Here is a 26,270-nt window from a genome sequence, read left to right as displayed (position 1 = left end):
CAAATCTTTCTAAAAGAAGTGTTCAAACTTCACGGGGTTCCTAAAATAATAGTTTCAGACCGAGATCCCATCTTTCTAAGTTCTTTTTGGAAGGCCCTTTTCGAGCTATAAGGGTCTACCTTGAATTATAGTTCTGCCTATCACCCAGAGACAGATGGACAAACAGAAGCCCTTAACAAAACCATGGAGGGGTACTTACGATGTTACGTGGGGGTAAAACCTAAGAGCTGGGCCCAATGGTTACCCATGGCAGAGTTCTGGTACAATACATCCTATCATACATCTACCAAAATTTCACCCTTTGAAGCCCTCTACGGTTACAGTCCTTCTAAACTCACCACTTACATGCCAGGCACATCATCAAATGTAGCAGTGGACAGTTTATTACACACAAGGGATCAGATCAAGTCATTGCTCAAACAGAATTTAGAGGCATCACAAGCAAGGATGAAATTTTATGCTGATCGTAAACGAATTGAAAGGGAATTTACTGAAGGTGACTGGGTTTACCTCAGACTTCAGCCTTATCGGCAGAAGTCCATAGCAACTCGTCGGAATCTTAAGCTCTCTCCACGTTTTTATGGGCCTTTCCGAGTACTCCAGCGAGTGGGAAAAGTGGCTTACAAGTTGGATCTGCCAGCAGCCTCCCGGATTCACCCAGTTTTCCACGTCTCTTGTTTGAAGAGAAAATTAGGTGAGCAAATCTGCCCACTGCCGCGGTTGCCACCCGTGAACGATAAAGGTGAAATCTTGCCGGAACCCGAAGCCATTTTGGACCACCGTCTCAAGAACATACGCAGCCGAGCTACCACCGAAGTTTTAATCAAATGGGTTGGAATCGACCATGAGAACAATAGCTAGGAATCACTCTGGAAGCTTAGAGACCTTTATCCACACCTTGTGGGCAAGGTGCTTTAAGGGAGGGAGATTGTTAGGGTCTCACAAGGAGATGGGGTAAGGAGCGGCGATGGGGGACACAGAGAGATGCAAGTATCGAAGGAAGTAGATGGAACTGAAGTGAAGAGTTAGGGATTTTAAGGGGAACTCGCAACGTAGCGTTTAAGAAGGAAGGATGAAGCTCACCGTTTCAGGGGGATGACCAGCACGACGTCGTATGAGGATGGGGAACGTTTCGCAGGCTACTTGCCGTTCAAGTCCATTAAGTCTTAGTATTGTCGTATTAGTCTATTTTTGCATTCTGTTTTTAATTCTGTTTTACTTTACACGTGTTGCAATTTCCTTTGTCAAGTTTGTTATTCCTGCAAGGATATGTAGTGGAACGAACGTCTGAACAAGGACTGGAAAATCATTATTAAGAAACATCTAGAATTTGGAGGTTAAGGGCCCTCGAAGAACCCTTTGGCAATCTGATTCCTCAGTTGCTTTTTATCAAACAGTTATCTTGCTAGTTCTTTAAGTGTGAATCCATTTACATTACCGTCTCCATTCTGAAACCCTGCACTATAACCCAGAAACTGCCTACATCCACTCATACACTCAGAGAACTCTTACACTGTGATTTAAATTCGAATCACCAGATCAAGCCATGCATTTGCCTTCTTAGAAACATACATACATATATATATATATATATACATACATACACATATATATATATATATATAATATATATATAGGTCCAAGACTACCGATTACTTCAGACTTGACCGATCGCTATACCTCCAAGGTGGTGCGTGGCTCTCACGCGCCATCACAGTCGTTTTTGTATTTTATTTTTCTCCAAGGTTGAAAATGCGGATCCATATCTTTTCAAGATGTAATCTATTATTTTTCTATTTTTTTATTTAATTTCTGTAATGTCTTTTGTTTTAGAAAAAAAAAAAACACGGTCTCTAGGACTTTCGTCTGTAGAGTGTGTCCTCTACTCTATCTTAAACGGAGTATTTGGTTAACTCTGTGTTAGATAGATGTGTGCTGTCTCTCAGACTTTAGGTCTATAGAAGTTTACAGCTAAGACTAGATCATTTTAATCACGGTTCATGTGTACTGGACAACTATAAATATTGTACTTAACTTGTAATGTATGTTTCAAGTCAAGTTTATAATGTTAGTTATGAATGAATGCAATATATTTTTTTTCAAAAAAACAAATGAATGCAATAGACTTTTCTCAAAAAGAAAAAAAAAAAAAAATAATGTGTTACATGAGCTGCTTGGACTACAGGAAATTTCTCGACACGACGTGCATACGATAAAACGTGCCGTAAATAACAGTACTAAAAAGATCGAAGAGCCGTAAAGGAATCGACTATGATCACTAATGTACAAATTATGACATGCATAAAATTAGTGGCCGGACTGGGGATAACATTATCAGTTTAAAGAAATTAATTAAATGGGATGACCAGAGTACTGAAAATCTTGATCATGAATAGTCAAAATATTGGAGTATTATATATATATATATATATATATATATATATATATATATATATATATACACGCATGCAGACTAGTCAATGTCGATATTAATGAGATCTAACAAATCTTAAATATTTAATTTACATCTTCTGGTGTACTTATGAGGTGATCAGGGACCATATTTACCGGACAATCTTAAATCACTGACCGACATTGTAATCGATCTCTTACTAGCGGCCTTGCACTAATCTTTTGTTCAAAAGTGAGCTCGGCCACCATAAATAAAATCAAATTAAAAAATTTAATTTAATTTTTTTTTAACATTTTTTTAGTCGTAGTAATTACTTTTTTATAAAATTCTACGCGATATTTGTATATTTTAGACTTATATATATATCATTATAATTTAGTCATATATATAGTACTACTACTGATCATTAATTTTATAATAAATTCTAACAACGAAATATATATATGTTTTCAGTCGGGTAAAGCCCTACTAAATCTTAATCATGTAGCCTTCATTGTATTTAGAATATATTGAAGGCTACAGTACGATAAAAGATGAGTTAACCTTGAAGTACCACTTGTAAACTAGAGAATGGGATATATTAATATTAATCGTGTATGCATTGTTTGCGAGCGAAGCTTGTACTTCAGCATACGATAGATTCATTAATTTATTGGGAAGTAGTAGTTCTTTTCTATTTATTTCGTACGTCTTTGACTAATTCTGAGTTATGCAGACATATATAATTAACTTATAAAAGATTCATGCATATCTTATATATTGCATGCTTTTAATTTCATGTACAATATCTAAATATTATGCATCTACATGAACGTGCATGCATGCTAGCTTAGGCAGCAGAAAAATGCAACACGAAGCATATATATATATATATATATTATAATTATATAATATGATGGATATTCTGTCAATTTGTCTTTTATTGTTTTCGTTCTTTTGCTGCTTGTTCGTGTAGCAGTCTTTCTCTGGAAATATTAAATCTACAGAGAAGTAAATATATATAATATGGTCTACAAATTAAATAAAAGGCTAGAATATATATATATATAATTTGAATCTAAAAAATCATTAGCTCGGATTTGAACGGGTACAAATTAAAAACGACTGCACAATGCAGATTTGCTGAATTGACAATAGCCCACAATATTGACTTGACCATTAATTGTCTGTTCTGTTGGCACCAATCTTGGTAACTATTCATTAATTTGCTAGCTTAGCTAGCTTGACTTGACCCAGACAGCTCGCGTGCATATCCATCCGTGAGAAGTAATCATTTTAGAGAAATATATTATAATTATACAAAAAATAAATTAATAAAAATAAATAATATTTATAGTCATAAAATTTATAAATAATGCATATTTTTTTTTAAAAAAATAATAAATATAAAATTCACATAAAAAAATAATTTTTTAATAATATTACTTACTTTTTTTCAAAATAATTAATATGCAACGCTTCTACAACCTATAATTATATCTAACTAGCATTACTTATTTATCAAATGATATGATTTGATATCATGTACGCTAGATTTTAAATTTATTTTTATCATAAAATAAATCTAACGATTCACATACACATCTATACATACATACTTTGTAATTCTTAAGAATAATTAAGGTGGCACGTGCAATATATAAGAACCAGCTTATAAGTAATTTTTTGTTAAACCTATATTACAATGTCAACAAAAGAATTTTGTTAGGTACAAGTAAGTTTACGTACTAATCTACGTATTAATATTATTATCTTTATATTTTAAATTTAAATTAATATTATTTTTAATAAAATTTACTTTCTAACTAATTATATTATATAAATACACATATTAATACGTAAAACTGCTTACAATTAAATTTTTTCTCAATAAAATGTAATAATAAAGGTTCGTATATTGTAGATACTTGTTCGGTTAGAGAACTTGCAAAAAAGCAAAAAAACGGTGCATTAATTACGATAGCAAGGCTTTTTTTTTTTTTTTTTTTTTTGGTGTATTAGACATCAGGCCACACGATTTTAGAACGAAAAGGTTTTGGTTACGTGGCTGGCGGATGGCGGATGGCCAAGCCTGCCGTCATAGACCACACACACACGTGCATATATATATATATATATATATTGGTCAAAATTTGCCTGCATAATTGAAATTCCATATTCCGGCTCGTTTCCTACTCTTCACCAAGAGTTGTTTATTTTTGGTTCTTTTTTCGTAGTTGAAAACAATGTTTTAATTATACGCATAGAATAGCTATATATGCAGCCATTATTAATTTGTAATCATTATTTTGTTGGACTATGCTGCATATATATGATCAATGTGCATGTGGAAGTCATTGCGGCATTCCATTTTAATTTTCCTTTTGGAAGGAGAATAGGATTTCAATTTTATTATATATTAAACTCTTATTTTTAATAAATAAATAACTTTTCACAAAAGAAATAAAAGTTTTGGGCGTATTTTTAGCCACATTCGTATTATATATAATAATAATATGAAACTTAATTTTCAGTTAAATTAATTGAGAAACTCCTATTAATAAAGGTCTCCAATGTCTTCTTGTCTTACAAATGTTCATTGACTAGTCCAGTCAAACCAATCGGCTTGTCCAATGAGAAAATGGCAAGTCATTTTATTGGCAATGTTCCACGTACCGACGAGATACACTAGTCCATGTGCACTTTCCAACCAAATGCCATGCATCAAGAGAACAATAATAAGTTCACTATTGTCCCTGTATTTGACTCTGGAGCATCCTCGTATCGTGTGATGATGATCATTAGTCTTAGGAGTTTCGTAAAAAAACATTAACAATTATTATCCAAATTTCGAGTGGCACGTGGCTATATTTGATCAATTTCCTCCTATTGACCAAGTCAAAATGACAAACTGTCTTTTGTTCTTTGTGGTGTTTATGATACAAATACACAGAAATGGGGCAAATCTAATCCCACTAAACTCTCTCTTAATTGATTACCTCTATATATAAATCCCAATTCCATTTGGTAAATGCTAACCTCCCTAATCCTATCCATGAACTACTCTTGCATGCATTCATGTCCAATCCTCATGTATATATGTATCCCCTAGCCTGCATGGTCGAAACTTGAATGTAATTTTACTTTAAGGTCCTTTGACATCTCTTTATGAGATTAAAGTCAATGCAATTGCAAGTGTTCTCCACTAAACTCCAAAATTTGGCCGGCAAATACATATAGTTGGGTATATTCGACTTACCAACCTGGATGCAGCATCATAGATTTAGCTTGGTTTGATCCTATTCTCCATCGTGTCACTCTGATTAGACTGTGTGCGGATGGCAAGAGATTTCACACATTCACCCAAATAAGAAAGATAATCCATATTCAAGATAATGAGATCATTGTGCAAATTAGTCTAAAGCTGGAATTTTTAAAAATATATACCATAACGAATCGGCAAACTAACTATATAATTCTTTGTACAAAAAGCTTTGAAGATAGATAAATATGAAATGTAAACTCTACAACATTTAATACATTTTACATGTAACTAAGGGCTCGTTTGGATAGTGAGATGAAGTGAGACGAGATAGTTTTAAATGAGTTGAATAAAATATTATTAGAATATTATTTATTATTATTATTATTATTATTATTTTGAGATTTGAAAAAATTAATTTGTTTATTATATTTTGTGTAGAAATTTAAGAAAATTGTAATGATAAAATGAAAAAAAATCTCCAAATCATGTAATGAATGATGTTTAGTAGTGCATGGCAGCTATAAACAAGATAAAAATGCTAATAAGAAATTATATGCATGGAAGTGCATGCTGAGTCGCTGACTGCCCACCATGCATTTTCATTGCTGATGTTGTAATTTTCATTTAAATAATCTAATTTTGAGGAAAAGATATTTAAAAAGTAAGGGTTTAATTTATATATCGCACTGGTTCGATCGATCTCTTCAGTTGAAAACTAGTAATTAGAAAAAAGTACTAAATGTCAAAAAGGGCGTCTTTTTGGCTGCGTTTTGTAATATAAATGTTTATTCTATAAAAAAAAAAAAAAAAGAAACGATCTTCCATCTGATTCACTTCCTCGTGTGCTTTCAGTAGTCGCTAAAAGTTAAAAGTTAAAACCTACAGTTAATTGCAATTCTATTAATTGTATATATTTAGGTTTATTTTTCTTCGTGAGGGGAGAGATCCAGCTCCTTCCCGGAAGTTGCCAAGAATGAAATAATCCTCATGATGCTCCTTTTGTCTTGATCTGTTCAAGCTACTTGCGGGTTGTCGAATATTTCCGCTATAAATATCCAAACAAGGGCTAGGAAGATTTTGAGCTCACGGATCTCATTTGAAAAGTAAAGGGAACGAGCATTTGAGAGAGTGCGAAAAGACTTGGAGAAGAAATATTTGAGATCATCATGGTGAGAGCTCCTTGCTGTGACAAAGTCGGTCTAAAGAAGGGGCCTTGGACTTCCGAAGAAGATCAGATTTTGATATCCTACATCCAAAACTATGGCCATGGCAATTGGCGTGCGCTTCCAAAGCAAGCCGGTAACTACAAATTCCTACCTGTTTTTCTCTATGAACAGGTCCAGGACTCCAGGCCATAACTACATAGAATTAATCCAACAAAAAAGTTTCAAGGAAGGGATAAAAAAAAAAGATATACATGTTTAGTTAGGGTTTATTAAAACTGGGAACTAATCATTAGTTATCTTAATAATGATCTGTTTGCCCATTTCCTCTGTTTTGTGTAGGTCTGCTACGATGTGGGAAGAGTTGCAGACTCCGCTGGACAAACTACTTGCGTCCAGATATCAAGAGAGGAAACTTCAGCAGAGAAGAAGAGGACACAATCATTAAGTTGCATGAAATGCTAGGGAATAGGTATGCATCAATACTGGAGTAGTTTTTCAACTTTAAGAGAATATTGTCTTTCTTTCTGGTTATTTCATAAATAAATTCATTGGTGCCGACATGATCCATAAGAAACATGAGTAAATTTATAAGCAAGTCATTGTATTTATGCTAGGGATTAGGTATGCATAAATCTTGACGGAGATTCTATAATCCAAAAGCTTTCAAGTAGTCTTTTCGATCAGTTGGAGGTCACTGGAGCCATTGCTACGAATGTACAAGTCTTTTTTTCACATGTAGTGCGGACTAGAAGCCATTGCTGGCCTGAGGAAAAAAAAAAAGGAAGATTTATCTCTTAAGAAAATCAAGTAGTGGGGCTGAAAGATTCTCTAGGTTGACCCGACATGGCTGCAACAATATTGTTGCGCGCAGCACATGCAGCCATGATACATGTCTATATTATGTGCATGATTGTGCGAATTAGAATCTATTAGCTAGTTATTTAATTGTATAAATGGAAATAAGCTTTTCTTGTTCTGGCCGCCATTACTTCTACTAGCACATACAAATCAACATCATTAACGAAACTTCTTTTCCTCCATTTTTCAGGTGGTCAGCCATTGCAGCTAAATTACCAGGACGAACTGACAACGAAATAAAAAATGTCTGGCACACCCACTTGAAGAAAAGACTGAAACGAAACCAGACAAATCCAGAAACCATCCTGGACTCTACGAACTGTGATTCCAATGCCCAAAGCCAATCGCAATCCTCCAACTTTAATCTTGCTTCCCATCAAGGGTTTGAGAGTCCAGCATACACATCAACGTCACCGCAACCATCTTCTAGTGATTTTTCATCGGCCACGAATGCCTCAGTTACGTTAACCATGGAACCAAATTACAATTACATGATGAGCCATATTAAGGCTGAAGACATGGACTTGTCGGGAACTTTGCCTGAGATTGATGACAGTAGTTTGTGGTTTGAACCACCACTGCCCGAGAACACCATGGCGCCGTTTGATTTACCGGCGATCACCGATGAATCACAAGCTCAGTATCCGCCCTTCAATTCAATCGAACAAGTGGAACCAGGCTATCCTTATGGCTCAATTGTTGACGATGGCATGGAGTTCTGGTACAACCTTTTCATCGGAGCCGGGGGTTCACCGGAATTATCAGAATTTTGAAAGTTTCGCTTTCTGTTTGGCGGTTTGGAGGATTTGCTCAATGGCTTTCATGGTATCATGTTTTGACCGTTGCAACAACGAAAGGACAGCACCGATGTTTAGTGTGGGGGCAGATGTGTCTCCAAGTCTAAAAGCTGTAATTAATCATCCATTGACGAGCTAAAAGCAGGTCTTGGCAATGAGGTTAAATTATAAGGAAAAATACATCTAAATTGGTAACAACTGTGGTGAGTTGAAGGGAACTATAGGGAGAAAAGAGAGATTAATTACTTAGAAACAGCTTTGTAAAGTGACGGGAGGACTACGTACAGATCAAGAACAGAGTATATATATATATATATATATATATATATATATATATATATATCTTCGCATTCTGATCTTTCATTGAACAAATAAATTATGCTTCTTGAGCTTATCCTTGTCAATTTTTTTGTTACCATAATATATATATATATATATATATATATATATATATGAAGATGACAACAATGAATTAATTGTTGCATTTCATGGCATTAATATATGTTCGTTCGAGGAATATGAAGTTCTTTCTTTGCTTTGGATAAATTATTTATTTGATCTGATCGTGGAAAATGAAAAGGAATATGATTTTTTCTTTGCTTAAGATAAATTGTTGAGTTGGTCGTGGAATCAATTCATTGTTGAGTTACTTAAATTACACAAAATTAAACTATCTCATCTTATCTCAAATAATCATTACAATTTTTTTAAATTCTCGTATAAAATATAATAAATAATTTAATTTTTTTAAATTTTAAAATAAAAATAATATTATAATAATATTTTATTTAACTTTTAATGAAATATATCATCTTATCTCATCTTAAAGACATGACTAAATGAGGAGAATTTTAACTTGCAGCTGGTATTTGAATTAGTCGATTTGACAAATGACCTGAAATTAATAAGATTTCGAGGTGTACAACGTAATAATAGCATTATAATTGAGCATCATATAACAATCTCAGAAATGGGACAGAAAAGAAGTAATTATTACGGAAAATTAAAATCTAGATTTTAATGCAAAAAAAAAAAATTGTAGATTTTATTATTAATTTATATCTTAACATTCATCTTCATCTGTGGATTATATTTTTTAGTAAGCCCAAACGTGAAATATTTAATTGAATTCAGGAGCTCAGCTCTGATATTATGTGAAGATATATATTTAATTACTTGTATTATATTATTAACACTCTATTTAATGAGTGAGCCCAATATACATGTGTAATATTTAATTGAGCGAGATAGCGTGTATAGTTAGAATTTGAATTCATGATCTTTGTTTTGATACTATGTAAAATTATTTTTTATCTAAAAAATTTAAGTTGATGAGAAAGAAAGAGATTTTATTATTGAACAGTTTTGCTTTGCATATTCTGCATGGTGAGAAAGGCAAGAACAATGGTCTATTGACCAGTGTTTTTAATTTCGTACCGTACCGGTCAGTATGATCGAAATTTTTCGTATCGGCCCAGTGGCCGGTATAGGTATCATATGTGTTTCGTACCGGCCTATATTTCAACATGTACCGGCCTACATTTCGACCTTTAATTTTTTTTTTCAAACTATAAGTTTATTTTTTTACTCTTAATTCAGACTAAACTATTTATAATTTTTATATATATGTATTTATATATAATTTATTTATATATAGATTATTATTTTGAAATATAATTTATATATATATTTATATATATAATTTATTCATATATCGATTATTTTGAAATAGTACACGAAACAGTATCGATATTAAAATATTTCGTTCTAATATCTTAACCGGTACGGCAATCGGTACTGTATGCAAAACATTACTATTGACTATTCGACTTCAAAGGAGCAAAAATCACAAATAAAGCATGCAGATGAAAGAGGACCACTAATGCATGGAGCAAAGAAAATGAAAAAAAAAAAAAAAAAGAGGAGGGAAAAAGATGAATACAGATAAAGAGCTTGAGAATAGACTTGCCAACCTATGCTGACTATGTAAAGCTTGTACACCCAATCATAAAACTGCGTTGATTGTGAGAACGGGCCAGACTGCCATTAAAACAGATATCATGTATTTAATTAGTTTCAATGTATTTGGCTCCTTTCTATTTTTCTGTCAACATGATGACTTTAGACACTAACCAACAACAGTATCACTACACCTTGTTAATCAAGCTTAGAAAAAACATGAAAGGTGGAATAGAGACGGGAATGGCTCTCTCTTTAGATATGACCTCTGGGCTCTTTAGATATTTTCCACTTACCCCATCAGTGTACTACTGCCTTTTCCATTGGAGTTGATCGTTTACTCATCAGAATTTCTAGTCTTTGCTAATTATTTATCTTATGCTACTTCCTCGCTCTTTCATAAGGTTTTCTTCCACAATATCTAATGCCTGCCACACTTTTTTTTTTTTTTTTAACGCCACTGATTACGCATGCAGTTCTATCTCTTGTGGTTTCTTTATAATTTTACATCAAATGAAATGCAAATACTTTACATCACCAGGTTAACGTAGTACTATATCCTAGCATTGAATTGCCACCTCTACCCCACTCCCCCAGAAAAAAAAAAAAAAAAAAAAAAAAAAGATATTTTCTAAAGATGAATTAAACAATCACTATTTTTATGGGATTTTCCAGAATTTCTCTCATAATTTCATCGATTTTGACTACCATTTGCTGCTTTATTTCTTCTTTGTTTCCTTTCCCTTTTGACCCGATGACTTTAAAAGTCACTGCACTTGGGTTTATTATTCTAAAGTTGATTCTACTTCTACGCACATCTTGTTAAATACTTAACCAGTGTTTCATTATTTTAACGTCTTGGCCATTGCACTATCCCGCTTCATATCCTTTTTCCTGTTCCTTAACTTAACTCAAATGGGATTATTCCATGGAATTCTCATACCGTGTCAAATAAGTTTTCAACCAAAAGCTAAATAAATCAATATCACGACCTGGAGGAATGGAAGCGATTGAGCTTGGCCAGGTGCCTGGAGGGTTTGTTGCGTAACTTCCGCCATTTAATGAGATGATACCTAAAAGCTTGGTTTTTTTTAATTGACGAGCCCAGCAACTCTTGTGTTTATGTTAACCATGTTTGCAGTGGCTGAGCTGTTTCTCTTCAACAAAATCCTCGAAAGATGGTCCCATACCAGAATTGATGCCCGACAATGTGGACTGCGAAAGGATGTAGATCACTAGATTGTCTATTATGGATGTGAAAGCGCAAATTCTACGAGGGAGCCCCCGAGGGGATTGATTTCGGTAACCACTCACTCGGTCGCTGCATAGCCGATCGAGGGACCACGCTTCAACTAGCAGCGTTGATTTAGAAGCTGTTTGAATAGTCAGATAAGTTGAATTGAGATGGGATAATTTTTGATGAAAATAAAAGTTCAATCAAATATTGTTAAAATATTATTTTTTAATATTATTATTATTTTAAAACTTGAAAAATTAAATTTTTTATTATATTTTCTATAAAAATTTAAAAAAATTATAATGATGAAATGAGATGAATTGAGAATATTTCTCAATCCAAATGAACTCATAGATTATCCCATATCCTCATCGTCTATGGGCTAGTAAAATTAATTAAAATTTTCAACCAGTTTATCAAAAAATAAAAAATCAAATGCCAAAAAAAAACTACTTATCCTAACGTGCGTGGTATGTCATTAAAAATTAATAATTATGTAAACATGACATTTATAACAGGATAGAACTACCAGTCATCTATGCTCTGAAAACACCGAATAATTTTTCCAACAGCAACAAGTGAAAGATGATTTCTGGTGCTGAACAGCTGCAGACTACTGTCTAAAAACCACTGCCTTTAATTTCTGATTATCTGGACAAGTGTTTAACTTATAACTAATTATCTGAATTAAGTTAATACAACACAATTAAAGATGACGTTAAGCCTCAATAAAATAAGAGCGGTGCTGCTCAGAGTAGCCAGCTCTGACCGCTAGGCCAAATTGGCCTTTCATTTTTTTTCAATTTTTTTATTCAATTTTTTTTTATTATTTTAAAACATTTTTAAAAAAATATAAAAATATATCAAATAAAGAAAAAAATTAAAATTCATGAGTTGTCAAAATAAAAAGACATGTTGAGTGGGTAAAGTAACATTTTTCATAAAATAAAAACATCAGTAACACCAGCCGGGGAAGTTATGGACGGATTCATGGCAATCAGGAACGGCTGGCACATGGCAACCATCAAAATAAACAGTCATCAAATCCCAATTACGCAAAGGCGGAGAGAACCAACAAAAAAACCCAGAAATTATAGATCGACAAAGCCACTTCAAATGTTCAAATGTGCATTTGATAGCACGTGATATAAGGATAACCGTTACAAATTCAACCGTCCCGAGTAGAAATGAAAGCTGCGACAAATATAAAATCCAAAGAAGCAGCCTCTCCATCATTAACAGTTTCTCTAAATCTTTAACAATGGCATTATTCAAAACTGCAAGATACTTCTAGAGACAAACAAGAAAAAGCCAGACGTAATACCACGTTATATAAGGAACGAGGGCATTCAAGAGAGGCATGAGTAAGCCAAGGCCTTCTCCTCAGTGAGCTCCTCTGCTGTCAAGTCCAGCTTCTTTCTAGAAAAGTCATCGAGTGAAAGTCCTGGGCAGATAAAAAGGATAACAACAACCAGGTGAGTTTCACCAAAAGAATCCTACACTGAAGACAACCAAAGAGCATAAAATATCCTATTTACAAACTTTTTTATATTGAAGCCATTAACAGTACCAGCACATTCAACTCAAAATAACAACCAGATCTTAATATCCATCATTCAAAGGCAATGATAAAGCAGCTGGGAGAGCTTTTTTAATTCAAGTACACAAAAGGTATAACCCAAGTGCAAGAAGATGGGAGAGCTCAGACGGCACTGTAAAAAGGCATTGAACCTGAGCCTCAACCTCAACTCCCCCCCACCAAAACCCAAAGAAAAATATACTCTCCCTCGACATGATAAAACTTTAAACTGGCTATCTCATCCCTCTTAAAGCTGAGGTCATAGCTTGAACCCTATATGCACGTTGAGCATCATCTAATGCCAATCATTAGTTAATATTGTTGCTACATCTTGAATATAATTGACCTTAAAATCCTAAAATTAGTTGTGTTGCGTGAAATTACCTTTAACTATCGTCCACTCTCCATTGCGGCAAGTGACGGGGAATGAATAAATGAGTCCAGCAGGTACATTGTATGAACCATCAGAGTACACCCCCATGGACACCCAAGTGCCCTGAATTTACAACTAAAATTGTCAATGATAGGAAACCAACTTTTACACAGTATACAATCAAGGAACAGAGAGAATAATACGAACCTCTGGGGTTCCTAGGACCCAATCACGTATGTGGTCACAAGCAGAGCTGGCAGCTGACAATGCACTTGACAGCTTCCTAGCTTTGATAATTGCAGCACCACGTTGTTGAACAGTAGTTATGAACTCTCCCTTCAACCTTTAATAAAGGAACTTATATCAATACAAATGAATTTAAACCAAAAACTCATCAAAATTGAGCATTATCCATTTTCATACCATGCATCATCAGCAACAAGCGCAGGGACAGGCTTCTCTCCAGATGGTGTTTTCACTGTAGCGTGGCTGACATCAGGATACTGGGTTGACGAATGATTTCCCCAGATAATAACATTTTTAACATCTGAAACCTGAACATTCAGTCTCTCAGAAACCTGGCCCAAAGCTCTGTTATGATCCAGTCTTGTCAAACAAGTAATGTTTTTCTCGGGGATAGATGGTGCAAATTCCTTCAAGATCAGTGCATTGGTATTTGCTGGGTTAGCAACAACCAAGACCTGCATAGGAAGCAGAAGCAATAAGTGCACGCTCAACAAAGTAAATTGGTCCAAATTCATATACAAGAACTTGCTTTCTCATTTTCATGTATGGGCATCACAAAGACACAAAATTGCCTGTCAAGTTCTACTTGACTTCAAACTAATTGGTTTAGTACACAAGAAAGGTTCCAAATTCACAATGGGTGCCACTCTAATCTATGACAGCTATCATTACTTGTCAAAGTAGCTATTTGAAATTAAGAGACTCTGAGTTATGATTTCTTCTTGGTAAGTTAACGTGGAGATCTTGAGCCTACAACTTAACCCTCCACCCTTTGCTTACAACGGAAGGACGTGCCATTCAAACTAGACGTCATTGACCCAAGTGATAAATTTGTAACTACAATCTAAACATCAATAAAACCATCTAGTGCTCAGGGGGCATACATACACGCTTGAAGTTTTTCAGAGAACCTTTAGATTTCTACACTGTCACATTATTTGAGTTGATATCAGGATGCATTTAAGAAAAAGGGAGAAAAAATATGGCAAAATTTGTTTCCAGCTTTTAACTGCCATCTGTGCTGCAAGAGGGTTTCAGATTTGAGATGGCACATAATAGATGATTAGGTGAATTCAATCATCTTAGACACCAAAATTACCCAAAAATTTATTTTCCATATTTTAAGAAACTCATTCACCTTGCAGTTTGCAGCTGCATGTTTTTCAAGGGCGGAAGCCTGAGACTTGTAAATTGACACATTTTTCGACATCACATCTTTCCTTTCCATGCCTTCTTTCCTTGGGAACCCACCAACCATGATTGCAATGTTAACCCCAGTGCATGCCTCGACAACATCAGTTGTAGCAACAACACCTGTTGATATATCACGCCATACGTCAGTCATAATCTTACATATCATTAATATCAGTAAAATGCTGGGGCATCCAGATTCTTGAGTCATTTGACCCATTAAAGAGCATTGGCATACCTTTAAGAAGAGGGAATGCAGCATCCACCAACTCCATTTTCACCCCATTCAATGCCTCTGCAGCAGGTGGGATATCGAGCATGTGCAGGATTACAGGCTGGTCGGCACCCAACATCACTCCCCGAGCAATCATAGGGACAAGCGCATATCCAATTTGTCCTGCAAATCCCGCAATAGATCATCAGCACATCACTCAAAATATAAATTATAAAGAGAATGTTGAATAGCGGGCAACCACAGAATTAACTGTATCAGGTGCTAAGGCTACCTTTCTATGATAAAGAATTAAAATAGGAAACAAATAACAAGTTCCCAAGGTTATATTGAGCATGGTACCAACAGCGTCATGTGGATGGTTGAAGAACCATCATGACGATGTTGCTCAAGCTGCAGAACATGTTTTGGCAACACGACCCACACATTGAAAAAGCATTTCGTGTACCAATACTGATATTCTCCTTATCTAAACCTTAAATATCTCGCTGAATTGGTATTTCGTTGTTACCGTGCGAGATTTAATATCGGAGAGTTGAGTCGTTTCACTGTTTTATTCAATTATCGATAACTCATGGATTTGATTAGTGGCCAAAGCAAAGAAATAATTCAATATTGGGAGGGGGGAAAAAGCATTAACAACCCCAACCATCGTGACATAAACCAAATATTGCAACCCAAGCGCAAGCTTAGATCCGCATATTGGATTTTTTTTTTCATACGATAAACTAAAACTTACCTCTTAGAGTACAGATCACAAAGAATGCAACCGAACCAACAACATTTACACCAGATTCAAACAACTACATACTCTGTCCAGCTCAATCAGCAAATAAAAAAAAAGAAGTGTTAAAAAAAGTCAATCACAAGCACGGATCTGGGTGATTGCTTCTTAATCATGACAAAAAAGTAAAAATGAAATATAGCATCAAAAGATCAGTGATTCTCTTCGCACACATGGGACATTTTGTGGATCGTCATGTACCAGATCTAAACCACTCTCCGAGCAGACTAAATTGAATACAGAACACCAAAAAATAGTAGGATTGAGTCTCAGACAAAAGCGATGAATCATTAAAAAAATGAAAGTGATAGATCTGATGCAACAAGAAAGTGGTAATGGATTTGATACCTGCGGCTCCAGTAACGAGGACACGGACTGGTTCTTTCGCCATTAGATCGAGATCGAGGGGACTGAGAAACGAATGGGTTTTTCGACGAAGGCGGAATCGGAGAGTGAATCAGTCTAGTACTGGCAAGAGCGAGGGACAAAAAGGGGGAACCTTCAGATATATATTGGCGTGGAAATGGTGTTATCAGGGGAATGCTGATAGCCGCAAGCGCATAAACGTCGGCGTTTTAGTCATGAAAGTAAAAGAGCAAAGAGGACGAAGTCGTCAATTCGCTCTTTACCCTTTTGAAGTAAGTTGTTAACTTTGAGTTGGTGGGGTGGGAGCCTGACGCGTAGGAGGAATATTCCGCTAAGATGCGCATGACAACGTGTATGTCCACGGGTATCAAATAAATCAAATTTAATTTTAACTGTGAGGTGACGTGGCTTTACCAAGAAGTGAAAGGTTAAAAGTCTTTAACAATTCAGTTGGGAACTAATTCAGCTCTTAATTGGGTGGGAGGGTCAATGACCTCTATAAAAATCAATAAAACATAATGGCATTTACTTTTTAGGTCCTGCTATTGCCTTTCTATCGGTTTATAGCTCAGTGACTTCAGAAATTCCAACTTCCTTTATTTATTATTATTATTTGTTCTTTTTCTCTTCAAGACAGCCTATACCATTATGGTTGTGACGGAGACATTGATTCCTGCAACAATAGCTATAAATAAGGTACGGTTTGGATAATAAAATGGGTTGGAATAATTTTAGATAAAAATTAAAAGTAGAATAATATATTATTAAAATATTATTTTTTAATATTATTATTATTTTATAATTTGAAAAATATGAATTGTTTATTATATTTTGTATAAAAATTTAAGAAAATTATAATGATGAAATGAGATAAGATGAAATATTTTTACTATCAAAATCATGCTTTAATTTTCTATTTTTCATTTTGGGTATATTTTGAGTGATTTTAAATGCATCATAGGAATTAGTAAATATGAGAATTTCAAGATAAAGAGTAAAAGAAACAAGTAAACAAAGAAATCATGAATGTCTTGAAAAGCATAAGATTAGGATTCATGGTGTTAACGTTGTGTTCCGTACCCCTTTGGGCAGGATTCTAGCAACTCAGGCTTGGGCTTTTATACCTACACACTCAAGAAAACAGGGAAAGGAGGAGCCGAGGGGAGACCGGAGAGTCTCCGATGCTTAAGTCAGTATATCTACTTAGTAGTTTGTGCCGGAGTGCAAGAACTTAGAGATAGTTTTTCGTACCTGTGGGTCGGCTTTTATACGAGATTTTTTAGTGGGGACATCCCATACCTTGCCTTAGGTGGCTCATGTTACTTCGACTGTTGTTTGATTAAAATCCTTTAATGCGGCGCGGCTCTTGGAGTGGCGCCATTAATGCGGCGTGACTCTCTTATTAGACTTTAGCCTGCGAGTGATTATTGTCAAGTCTCTCCATACTTTCTGTCAGGAGATCGAGGGTCCTCCGCACCTCTCGCCCACCTGCCTATACAGATTCTCGGGGCTTAGGTGTCACTGGGGTGTGTCAGGGCAGTGAGTCTCATCTGTCCCTATCGTTCGTCTTTCTGGTGTGAGGGTTGCTTCACAGATTGGTTTTTCTTATGGGTTGAGTACTCCGCAGAGGCCCAGTGACTTCTTTTAGAGGAAGGTCGTTGGGCTTTGGACTCTCCCCACCCTTTTTCCGATATCCCTTATGGGCTTGTTACTCGGGCCTACACGAGGAAAAACCCCTTTACACAAGGCATTTTTATCCAAGATGTAAGACTTCTGCTGAGAAATTGGTGGATCAAATAGGTATATAATATTTATTAGAAAGCTATTAGAGACACAAATGAATTCTACAAAGGATTCCCACAAACAGACGTGGCACTGCCACGTATTTGTTTTTTCAATTTCTCCCCCAACCCCACGTCTCTCCTTTGCTCCCAACAGAGCCCCCTGTGCCCCCGCGTCTCCCTGCATTCCCAAACCCCCAACCCCATTGAAGCTGTACCATTTCGCACCACCGCCGCTGCCAGGTACATATTAATTTGCATTTCTCAGTAATTTAGAAAGGTCTAAAGGTTGATGTTTTTTGGATTCTTTGATCCGCTATTTGGTTATCCAGAAAAGTGTAGGTAACTAAGACAAATAAGCTAGAAGACTTTTAAATAAGTTTTGCCAAGCGGTTTTTTTTTTTTTTTTTCCTTTCATGGGTCCCCAATCAATAATCAATAATATCGAAGGTATTACTGATTGTGGAGCCACCATTCTTGAAGCTAGTTTGAAGCTAGAAATTTCTCGCAATCCACGAATCTTGGGATCTAAAGCAAATTCACCCACCCTCCAAGAACCACTTTCTTTTTAATAAAAAACAAAACAAATAAAAAAATAAAAATCTGGGAAAGAAAAAGACAAAATTTTTAGGACGGCCCGGTGATGAGCTTAGAGGCAAATATATCAGATGGGTCTGAGAATTAGGAGTGGTGGAATCAGGGGAGAGAGAGAGAGAGAGAGAGGCAACAAAGAGACGAAGGAGAATAAGAGATAGGTATGTATCAATAAAATAACAGGCACTGCGAAAGTGGGTTGGCAGCGATGTTGGTGTCGACAGGAACTGGCGGCGAAGCTGGGTGGGCTCGGGTTTGAGGGGTTGGGAGGGGGAAGGGGAGTTGCGGCGGGGTGGAATGCAGGGGTAAAAACAAAAACAGAAAAAATGAAAATAAAAAATAATAACTTAGATGACATGGCACTGTGCCATCTCAGCTTGTGGGATTCTTTGTGGAATTCTTGTATGACTCTAGCAGCCCTCTATTTATTATTTTATATAGAAGAAGAAAACAGTTTATTGGGCAACAAATGTTACAATATCAAATTTATAGCTCACTTTTTATGTCTGTCTATCTCATGCTCTAAGTCTTCAAATTTACATAATTTCATACCAAATTGATTTTTTACATAGAAATTCATCTCTTGTTTGGCAATTGAGCTAAATTAAACATATCTTTGCAGTTATTATATGATAAAAAATCATTAAAACATATCGTCAATTTGGGTATTGAGGTTTTCTAATTTCAACAATTTAGAAGATTGCATATATAGACCAAATAGAGTTAAGAAAATGTCAACTAACAACAAAAAAAGGGCTTGGGAACCCTCGGATAGTTCGAGATCTCCATCTGATGGGGGAGGAAAAGAAGCCCGACTTGGTTTTTCTTATCGAAACCAAGCTTAGATCAAGTGAAATGGAGGTTGTTAGAAGGAAATTATGTTTTGAATGGTGCTGTGTTGTTGATGCTGTGGGAAGGAAAATGGGGTTGGCTTTGTTATGGAAGTAGGAAGAGTTGGTTGAGATTTTTAATTTTTCTCAAAGACACATCAGCGCCTGGTTTTAGGGGAGGGGATGAGTAACAGGTGCTCTCTCACTAGGTTTCATGGTCATCATGAAACTGCTAAGAGGCAAGAATCTTGGAAGTTGCTTAATGATTTGTAACCTTGTGTGCAGGTCCCTTGATATGTGTTTGAAGACTTTAATGAAATTATTTTTCAAGATGAGAAGAGAGGGGGTAAGTAGAGGGATGAGAAGCAGATGGAGTTGTTTAGAGAAGTGTTGATGGAGAATTTTCTAGATGATGTGGGGTGCAGGGGAGACTGGCTTACTTGGAGCAATAAGCATTCTGATGATACCTTTACTAAGGAAAGGTTGGATAGGTTCGTAGCCAATCCTACGTGGTTCTCGTATTTCAAAGGGGCTGAGGTTGAGGTCTTAATTGGTAGATGTTCTGATCACAGGCCCTTGTAGCTGTGTTGGGAAGCTTCTTTGCATCTAAGTAGGAGGAAACATTTCCTGTTTAGGTTTGAGGTGAGTTGGGTGAAGGAGGAGGGGTGTGAGAGTCTAATTGCTGATGAATGGGGGAAGGGTGGAGTTTTGATAGATCCTTTATGGAAAGTACATAAATTATTGAAGGGATGCAGTGGTTCTCTCTTGGATTGGGCCAGATACAGGAAGAGGAATAGGTTCAAGGAGATCAATGAGATGTAAGTGAGATCAAGAAGTTGCAGACTGATGAGGGTCCTAACAACTCTGAGAGGATCAAACATTTGCAGAAGGAGGTGGGGACTTTGTTGAAGATAGAGGATTTGAAGTGGAGGCAAAGGGCAAAGTACAATTGGTATAAACTAGAGGATAAGAACACTAAGTTCTTTCATGCTTGTGCCTCACAAATGAAGAAGAAAACTGCATTAAGTCTGTGGTGGATTATGAACAGATGGAATGGGCGGATCCTACTGGCATTGTGGAGGTCTTTCAGAAGCACTATAAGCAGGTTTTTAACTCTACAAACCTATCTGGTGCAGAGTTGGAGGCTTATTTACAAGTTGTGCAGCCCAGGGTTACCAATGAGATGAATGGTAAACTTTTAAAAGAGTTCACTAGGGAGGAAGTTGAGACTACCTTGAATCAGATTGGGTCATTGAAGGCCCTAGGTCCTGATGGATTTTGGGCGTGTTTCTATCATAATTATTGGAATATAGTGGGTGAGGAGGTGAGTGCAACAGTGTTAAAAGTGCTGAGGGGGAGTAGTATGGGGGAGACCTTAAATAACACATTTATAGCCCTTGTCCCTAAGATAAAAGACCCCAGAGCAGTAACTGATTTTAGGCCTATTAGTCTTTGCGATGTCTTGTATAAGATCATTGCTAAGACTTTGGCTAATAGGCTTAAATTATTGTTGGATGAGATAATATCAGGGAGTCAGAGTGCCTTTATTCCTGAGAGGATCATAACTGACATTATTATGGTGGCATATGAGGTTTTACACTTGATGAAGGCTAGGGGCAGAGAAAAGTTGGTCATATGGCTATCAAACTTGATATGTCCAAGGCTTATGATAAGGTGGAGTGGGTTTTTTTGGAGGCCATGATACTGAAAATGGGTTTTGAGAGGAGGTGGGTTGATTTGATTATGGGGTGTGTTAAGTTTGTTTCTTATGCCATTTTGGTGAATGGTGAACCTGGAGAGAAATTACTTCCTTCTAAAAGACTTAGGCAAGGGGATCCATTATTTCCTTCCTTGTTTTTGTTGTGTGTAGAAGGCTTTATCTCATTATTGGAGCAAGTTGAAAGTGTAGGTGAGATTAGAGGGGTAAAAGTGGCTAAAGGGGGGATGAAGATTTCTCATCCTCTTTGATGGTGAATGTGTTATCTTTGGGAAGGCTAGCTTAGATGAGTGGAGAAGGCTCAATTATTTGTTGGGAATTTATGAAGCTGCCTCAGGCCAATGCATTAACAGAAATAAAAATGCGATGTTCTTTAGCTCAAATGTGAAAATGGAAGTGAAACAATAGTTGTTGAAGGAAATGGGAGTTTGCAGTAGCAGTAGTTATGAAAAGTACTTGGGGTTGCCAACTATGGTGGGGAGATCCAAATACAAAACTTTTAGAGGCATTAAAGATAAAGTATGGCAGAAGTTGAATGGCTGGAAAAACCATTTCTTATATTTTCATGAGAAAGAGGTCCTTTTGAAAGCTTAAGTTACCTGTGAGACTATGTAAGAAGTTGGCTAGGATGATGGCTCGCTTCTAGTGGGGCCACATGCAGAATGAAAAAAAAAAAAAAAAACTCACTGGAGGAGTTGGGACAATATGGGATTGGCTAAGGACAGAGATGGCTTGGGACAATATTGGAGTGTTTTAACCAGGCTGTGTTAGCTAAGCAGTGTAGGAGAGTTTTCTCGAATCCATCCTCATTGGCTACCAGGGTTCTTATTGAGAAATACTATAAAAATTTTGATTTTCTAGAGGCAAGGTTAGGAAATAGACCCTCTTTAATTTGGAGAAGTCTAAGGGAGACATTAGATTTATTGAAGGAAGGGCTGGTGTGGAGGGTGGGAAATGGTAAATGTGTAAGGATTTAGGGATAGATGGGTCCCAAAACCTACTTCTTTTTGTATTCAATCCCTTGTTAAAATACTTAACAAAGACTCTGGAGTGAATGAATTATTTGTTGAAGAGGGTCGAGGTTGGAATGGGGGTCTGGTCAGAGCCATTCTTTGTGAAGAGGAAGCTGAGTTAGTGTGTGGTATCCCTGTCAGCTTAACTAGTCTTCTTGATAGGAGGATATGGTTTCACTAAAAAAATGGGATCTTCTCAGTAAGAAGTGCATATCACCTAAAGATGGAAATGAAGCAAAGGGAGAGAAGGGAGTTCTCTGATATTGACAGTTTGAAAGATGTGAGGAGGAGTAGGACTGTAAATGAACCAGTCTATTCAATAGCCAGCTCGGTTAAACTTGAATCGAACTCGACTCGTGAAAAAAAAAAAAAGCTCGTTCGTGAAAGCAGATACCTGCTCGATTTGTAAATGACACAAACCCGACAAAATTCGACTCAACTTGGTTAGGGCTCGTTAAGGCCCGCTCGTTTATACTCGAGTCGACTCGTTAGCTTGACTCGATTAAAACTCATTCATATATTGATAAATATATACATACACCTATGTATATATACATATATATATGTATTAGCTAATAATATAAGCATACCACTTCTATAATTAAATATATAATATATAATCTAATTACTTATATCTATAAAGTGAATATACTTCATAGGTATATTTTATAATTTGTATAATAATTAGTCGATAAAATTTAATAATTTCATATACTAGTATGTGGGAACCATATATGAAACAGATATATGCTATCATATTAAGTGTATGTATTAATAATATATGTATGCATATAATATATTGTTATTTTGAATAAATATCAACTAGTTAGATATTAATTATTTATAATTTTTTTAAAATTTTATAATTCAATAAAGGTTCTACTTGTTAGTTGTATAAATTCAATATTAGATTTTTTATTTATTTAATTTATTAATTATTAAATCTTATTCAAAAAATAAAAAAATAAACAATTTGAGTTTAAGCTAGAGTTAAGAGTTTAGCTTATTGAGCCGAGCTCGAACAAAGAATAAAAAAAATTCTCGAGCTCAAACTCGAGCATTTTGAGTCGAGCTGAACTCGACAAGCCAAATATCAGCTCGGCTCGGCTCGATTATAGCCCTAAAGGAGGTTGTGGAGGCTGAATGTCCCTAGTATCGTGAAGACTTTTTTGTGGAAGGTCTTGAATGAATGCCTTCCAATAAAGAAAAACCTGTTTACAAGGAATATTTGTGATTCCCAGCTTTGTCCTGTCTGTGTAAGGGAAGTGGAGACTGTAGAGCGTGATGTGGGGGTGCAGTGCTGCTTCTGATGTGTGGTTGGAATTTCCTGCTCCCATTTAGAAATGGTATTGCTCATATAAGGATTTCATGGTGCTATGGGACTCTCTTTGTAAGAGATTATAAGAAAAAGAGTTAGAATGGGTGGTTGTTACTATGAGAGGTATATGGATGCGCAAGAATAAATTTGTTTTTGAACAAACTTTTACAAGTCCAAGTCTTTTGGTACAGGGGCAAAAGAAGCCTTGAGGAGTTCCAAAAGGCACAAGAGGGGCCCAAATCAGAAGTTCATCCCCAAAGGGTGGTGAGAGATCAAATTAGGTGGAAGGCATCAGTGGATAACAGATTAAAGCTGGATTGGGATGCTGCTTTGGATTTGAAGAGAGGTAGAACGAGTGTAGGCATCATCATTCGAGACTCAATGGGGAAGCACTGATTTCTCTATGTATGAATAAAGATGATGTTTTTAAAGCAGTGGTGGTTGGGATCCTAGCTCTGTGGAGGGCAGTGGAATTGTGTGTTGAGCTAAACTTGACTGATGTTATATTTGAGGGGGATGCACAAGTAGTGGTGAAGGTTGTTAACAGTAGAGATGAGTTGTGCTCCTAGTATGGACATCTGATTGATGATATTAGAGCTTACTTTGTTTGTAGGGACGGGTGGGATATTATACATGTTCAAAGGGAAGGTAATAAGGTTGCCCATAAGTTGGCAAGTTTGTCTTTGCCCATTAGAGAGGAATTAGTTTGGGTAGAAGAATGCCATGAGGAAGTGTGTAGGGGTTGTTGTTTGACAAATTGGGTATAGCTTAATATTGAGACGAATGAAGTTCATGTTTTATAGTAATATATATATATATATATATATATATATATATATATATATATATATATATACACACACACACATAGTACTATTCAAAGAATTGAGTTTGAAAAAATTCATCCAACTCATTTTAGTGGAAAAAACTTTATCCATTTTCATAGGTATAGAATTATTAAGGAAATAATCACCACCAACGTTGACAGCCAAGATTGATTATAACTGAATCATGATTTGCAGATGTCTGTAACATTTTGAAAATATTTTCATTCTTTGTGTAGTGCCTCAATTATTTCATTCTTTATAACTTTCTTGTAAATCTGTTATGCCATAGACGTTATGACCTCGGACAGACTGTAAATAGATTCTAGCATTGTATACTTGGTACATTGATTAATATATAAACAGATATCTCTCATTGTAAAACGCATGAGAGTTTTTTAGCATTGTCGTGTTCTTACATGGTATCAAGAGCTTAAATGTAACCTCTGTTTCTTTTTCTCTTTTCTTTTTTTCTGATTCGACACTGTGACTTCACCTTCTTCCAACTCTGTCTCCCAGTAAACATCCATAGCCTCGTTACTGTCAAGCTTACAAAGGATAATTATCTCCTCTGGAAAATACAAATTGTCCCCGACTTGCGTGGTCAATGTCTATTTGGCTTTGTTGATGGAACTATATCTAGTCCTTGCCTAACTATTCCCAACCCTGAAGCAGCCACCTCTCAATCTGCACCCTCCGAAATTCCCAATCCAAAATATATTTCCTAGCTTCCAAAATGCCCTTGAGAGAATGTTCGCCTCTCATTCCTCCGCTTGAGCTGTACAGACTTGATAATTTCTCGCTTCCACCAGGAAAGGAAACATGTCAACTTTCGATTATTTCCAGAAAATGAAGTCCTTCTTGGACAACTTGGCTGCAATTGGACAGCCTCTTCAAAACCATGAATTCACAGCATACCTCCTTGGCGGTCTTGATACTTCTTATGATGCGATCGTCATGTTCATTTCCACTCAAATTGACAAAATGTCCTTTGAAGATATGTTCAATCATCTTCTTGCCTTTGAGTTAAGGCTTGAGCAGCAACAAACTACTCTCAACACCTCGGTTGGCTCTGTGAACGTGGCTACTCACAATGACTCTTGGTCTCGTGGTGGCAAAAATCCACAATAGCAGCATTCCTCACAGAATTAGTTTTCTCATGGTTCCAACTCCAACTACAGAGGACGAGGTTGTGGCAATCACGAGATGAGAGGTGGTCAGTCACAACACTCCTCCTCTAACTCGAGACCTCTGTGCCAAGTCTGTGGCAAAAATGGCCACATGACCATACAATGCTATCACCGTTTTGATCATGCCTACCAAGGCACCCCTCCTAATATGGCAGCTTATTTGACATCGCCCTCTTCACCACCAGATGCTAACTATTACCCTGATACCAGTTCCACAAATCACCTCGCCAGTGATTTTCGTAACTTGACACTGCAATCTAAACCTCATGTTGACAACGATCAAATTCATGTCGGCGACAGGGCAGGTTTGCCTATCAAAAATGTTGGTTCTGCTACTATCTTAACATTGACTCATTCCTTTTATTTAAATCAGTTGCTGTATGTGCCACAGATTAAAAAAAATTTAATTTCTGTGAGTCAATTTACAAGTGATAATAATGTGTATCTTGAGTTTCACTCATTTTCCTTTTTGGTGAAGGACGAGGCAATGGGGAAAGTACTGCTACGCGGCAAACCTAAGGACGGTCTCTACACATTTCCTTCATTTGTGTCTCCCAC

At 36.1% G+C, this 26,270-nt stretch overlaps 2 protein-coding genes across 2 annotated transcripts; one reads left to right on the top strand and one right to left on the bottom strand.

Moving 5' to 3' along the window:
• Window positions 1-6,613: 6,613 nt before the first annotated feature.
• On the top strand, window positions 6,614-8,841 carry LOC121251758 (transcription factor MYB13-like). The gene is made up of 3 exons (XM_041151113.1): window positions 6,614-6,956; window positions 7,163-7,292; window positions 7,872-8,841. The coding sequence occupies exons 1-3, from the start codon at window positions 6,824-6,826 to the stop codon at window positions 8,452-8,454; spliced, it is 846 nt and encodes a 281-aa protein (XP_041007047.1). The 5' UTR covers window positions 6,614-6,823; the 3' UTR covers window positions 8,455-8,841.
• A 3,950-nt stretch (window positions 8,842-12,791) lies between these two features.
• On the bottom strand, window positions 12,792-16,630 carry LOC121251753 (malate dehydrogenase). The gene is made up of 7 exons (XM_041151099.1): window positions 16,428-16,630; window positions 15,302-15,460; window positions 15,011-15,186; window positions 14,050-14,327; window positions 13,834-13,969; window positions 13,638-13,749; window positions 12,792-13,118 (listed from the first exon to the last, which is right to left on the bottom strand). Exons 1-7 carry the CDS (start codon window positions 16,468-16,470, stop codon window positions 13,024-13,026), a joined length of 999 nt encoding a protein of 332 aa, XP_041007033.1. The 5' UTR covers window positions 16,471-16,630; the 3' UTR covers window positions 12,792-13,023.
• Window positions 16,631-26,270: the final 9,640 nt, after the last annotated feature.

This window comes from Juglans microcarpa x Juglans regia, chromosome 1D, assembly GCF_004785595.1.
Source record: "Juglans microcarpa x Juglans regia isolate MS1-56 chromosome 1D, Jm3101_v1.0, whole genome shotgun sequence".
Lineage (NCBI taxonomy): Eukaryota > Viridiplantae > Streptophyta > Magnoliopsida > Fagales > Juglandaceae > Juglans > Juglans microcarpa x Juglans regia.
The sequence above is the reverse complement of the archived record's forward strand: the minus strand, read 5'-3'. Positions and strand labels throughout refer to the sequence as shown.

Bases quoted from the DNA above. Each gene is read 5' to 3' on its own strand.
- LOC121251758 (XM_041151113.1), top strand. From the start codon at position 6,824: ATGGTGAGAGCTCCTTGCTGTGACAAAGTCGGTCTAAAGAAGGGGCCT. The intron at 6,957-7,162 runs GTAACTACAAAT...TGTTTTGTGTAG, and splicing joins TGCGCTTCCAAAGCAAGCCG to GTCTGCTACGATGTGGGAAG. The intron at 7,293-7,871 runs GTATGCATCAAT...TCCATTTTTCAG, and splicing joins CATGAAATGCTAGGGAATAG to GTGGTCAGCCATTGCAGCTA.
- LOC121251753 (XM_041151099.1), bottom strand. From the start codon at position 16,470: ATGGCGAAAGAACCAGTCCGTGTCCTCGTTACTGGAGCCGCAG. The intron at 15,187-15,301 runs GTATGCCAATGC...ATATATCAACAG, and splicing joins TGCATTCCCTCTTCTTAAAG to GTGTTGTTGCTACAACTGAT. The intron at 13,750-13,833 runs GTTCGTATTATT...TTGTAAATTCAG, and splicing joins GGGTCCTAGGAACCCCAGAG to GGCACTTGGGTGTCCATGGG.